The 3,641-nt window shown below is 31.7% G+C and overlaps 1 protein-coding gene across 1 annotated transcript; it reads left to right on the top strand.

The window, feature by feature from the left end:
- The first annotated feature begins 784 nt into the window (after positions 1–784).
- LOC146949288 (uncharacterized) lies at positions 785–2,790 on the top strand. Its single transcript, XM_085748508.1, has 5 exons — positions 785–1,033; positions 1,136–1,228; positions 1,330–1,434; positions 1,526–1,906; positions 2,505–2,790. The coding sequence occupies exons 1-5, from the start codon at positions 785–787 to the stop codon at positions 2,535–2,537; spliced, it is 861 nt and encodes a 286-aa protein (XP_085604634.1). The 3' UTR covers positions 2,538–2,790.
- Positions 2,791–3,641: the final 851 nt, after the last annotated feature.

Below are 3,641 nucleotides of genomic sequence, written 5' to 3'. Positions count from 1 at the left end.
GAATAAAATGAAAACTTGTATTTATGTGTGGCTTCTTTAAGTTTTTAACATGAAAAAACGAATCCACAATTTGTGTATGAAAAGAAAAACTCCACAATTTGAAACTAGTCATTGAGCATATGTTCATTATTGCTGCTAGTGCGTATTTATTGTTAATTTGTCTCCATTCAGGTACGACTTGTGGTCGGATACGAGTGTATCAGTACATGTTTGGTACTGCCACTTTAGATAAGGCGTATTTGTTTGTTTTGTGACCCGGGAAATTGTCTTATAGGAATTTTTTCTTCGCATGGCCATGGCTATGAGTGAAGCCTTCTTGTGTTAGTAGTATTTATGTTATTTTAGCAATTATTATATATATCTTTTCCATCATGACTTTGTCTTCGATGCTTGTAGAATATGAAGCCACCACCATATGAAGAACTCCGACTCAAAAAAATGGAAGAAAATCAAAAAATGATAAATGCTCTCAAGTTGCGTCAACTATCGCAATCCATATCCAAACCGTCTTCTTCGATTTCGAAACCATCTTCGGTCAGTAACATATTCTCTCAATCTGATTCTATAGTTTTCTAAAAATTACTTATGATGTTTGATTTCCAATCCAATATTTCAACAACTCTCTTCCCTAAAAAAAAAAAAACAACTCTCTGAATTCATCTTTTTTTAATCCAACTCTTTAGCTATAATTTTTAATATAAGCATTGAAGCATTTCTATGAGTACTAAAACATAAAATATCTTGTTTGTGTACTTTTGTAATTATGTTTTTTTTATGATACAGCATGGTAAAATGGATGTCGCATGTTAATGTCAATAATTTTTTTCAGCGTAAATTTATTATTCCCGAGAAAGGAAGGAAAGGTGTTTTTTCTAGAATCAATGATGCTTGGAGACGTTACAAACGTCAAATCAAGCAAAATCATTATCTGCCATATTCAACCTTAAAGGATAGGTTAAAGCACGGGCCTGAAGAAGTACCAGAACCTCATTTCAGGAAATTGTTGAAATTTTGGGACCATCCTACTATCCAAGTAAATGTGTATATTCTTTAAGTTACTATATTAAAGATTTGATCTGGTGGGTAAATATCTTCTTTTATATATTTTTGAATTTTTTTTTCTCCTACATTGCAGAAGATAAGCCAGAAAAATACTGTCAATAAGGCTAAGCAGAAGTTTATACACCGAATGGGGCCGAAAAATTTTGCTATGATTCGACAAAAATTGGTAACGAGTTTTGATTTATTTGCGTGTTGTTGTTGTATTTAAAACAACAATTTTTCTTAATCAATATTTGTTACTTTAATTTTTATCTCTTACCTGAAAAGCGTGCAAAGAAGGATGACGGGGAGGAAGTCACCCAAGCAGAAATGTTTATCGAAACACGTCAACCTCGAAAAGGAAAAGTTGATGAAGAAACAGAGGCAGCTGTTGTATGATTCTTCTTCTTATTGTTCTTAATATATTCTTTTAAATACTTACAATTTTTTTTAATCTTTATAGTTTTTTTGTTATTTATGTAAGGCCAAACTTCAGGATTCAATCCAAGATTCCAATCAGTCTCCAGACCAAGTGTTTCAGTCTTTGTTTGGTAAAGAAAAGCCCGGTAGAGTTCGTTGTTTTGGAAGAACAGCTACACCGTCAATGTTGAAGAAGAATGAAGAAATTGCCAACATTAAGAAACACTATGAAGGTGAAATGACTAGCATGAAGGAGAGGATGGAAGCATACGAGTCATCGACAAAGAAGAGGATGGAAGCATATGAGTCACTTCTAAAATGTGTATTAGTGCAACAAAATCCAAATTTAAGTCAAGATGATGTGGAGAACATGATGGGACATGCTTTAGGCATTGCAAATAGTGCAGTACACCATTCGTCTGCATCAACCCATGTTCCTGAAAAGGTATGATATATTAGTTTGAGTTACTTGATTTTAAGATTAGATAATTGTTTAGTAAAAGAATGGTAAAAGACATTATTTATAGAATATTAGTGTTTTGGGACTGAGAATGTTGAATTTTGGATATGCTTTAATTGTTGATGACATTCTATATAGAAGGTTAATTAACTAAATGAATTGGATAATTTTGAATAATTTTGTGCATGATAGTATATGAGTTGTCTTGAATACGCAGTAGATGAGTATTGGAGGAATGATGTTAGTTAGTGAAGCGTTTGTTTGTTTCAGTTGTGTTCTTGTGGCTTTGGTGCACTTTATGTTGTTCCGACATTAAAATGAACTGTCTTTATTATGGTCTTTGACACGGGTATATCTATAATGCTCACACACAATTTTAGTCTCTAATATTTTGGACTATATTTTATATCAGATTGTATATGTGATCTAAAATGCAAATAAAATACCAATTATAAGATATAAAATAAATTAGTAAAAAAATTAAAAGATTTAAAAACATTTGTGCCTTTATTAAAAGATTGTATATGTGATCTAATATTTTTTTGTATTATTTTTATTAACGTAATTTTTTTGATTTTTACAGTTTGGACCCGAAGATGATCTTCAAGAGGAATGAAGCTAGTGGATTGCAAGTAATACTTGTTTCATGTTTTGGAAATGCAAGACTTGGTCGTATTTTACTTTTTCGAATCAAAAACTTAGTTGTTTTTTCTTTTGGAAGACAAGACACTTGACCGCTATGTTTATTGTGAAACCATGAACTGGTTTTTTGTGGATGTTATCGTATTTTGTTAAAGACGACTTTGTCTTTCCGTAGTTAAATATATATTTGAAGACACTATTATGTTAATTTATGTTCCTTTTTTTAATGATTTTTTAATTATGTTTATTTATTTTTAAAAATATTAGAAAATATTGAGTAAAGGTGCAAAAAATAAATAGACAATGTTGCGGCCTAAAAGAAAGAGCATCGCTTAATATCAAAAGTTTAGTCAACGAATGAGTAGTGTAACTAAAAGGGCAATACCTAGAACTAAAGCCATTAAATCCATTCTGACTCTGAACATTTGGCTATAGATAAAAAACAGTAGCCACGGTCATAAAAGTGTGGCCTAATGTTCAGGTGACACCTAGCCTAAATCAAATGCCAAAATCCGTGGTTTAAACTAAGCCATTAAACCGTGCCCTATTGAAGTACTTTAAGCCACGGATACTACAATTTCGTGGGCATAGTAAAAAATCCGTGGCCATAGGGAATAGGCCACGGGCGCATATACCACACTTGAAAAATAGTGGCCAAACCGTGGTGTAAGGCTTTGGCCACGGATTTTATGGCTTTGGCTACGCTTTTTGAAGTCTGGCCTAAGTTCAAAAATGTTGTAGTGTGATTACTCTATTGGAACTTGTAGTGGGCGAAGAATAACTGTAATTTAATTTAACATCAAGAGTCAATGAGTTATAACCAAACTATTTTAGATCGATTCATGTCAAACATGAAGCGATATAAATAATAATTATACTCATTAATCAAGCATTTACCATCACGACTTACTCATATGGTCTTTATACTTTTCAAACCTATTTCTTTTACTTCATTGTTAAACTCTTTGAACAATTTCAAAGATTTATTGAATTGTGTCAAATACACTTTTCTCATATACTATTAATTAGTAATGTTAGATGAAGTAAGAGAAATAAAATATCCAGCAAATATGTTTAG

The sequence above is a fragment of the Medicago sativa genome, chromosome 2 (assembly GCF_051527215.1).
Source record: "Medicago sativa cultivar Bolivia chromosome 2, Bolivia_mono, whole genome shotgun sequence".
In the NCBI taxonomy this organism is placed as follows: Eukaryota; Viridiplantae; Streptophyta; class Magnoliopsida; order Fabales; family Fabaceae; genus Medicago; species Medicago sativa.
This window is presented reverse-complemented; position numbering and strand designations above follow the sequence as displayed.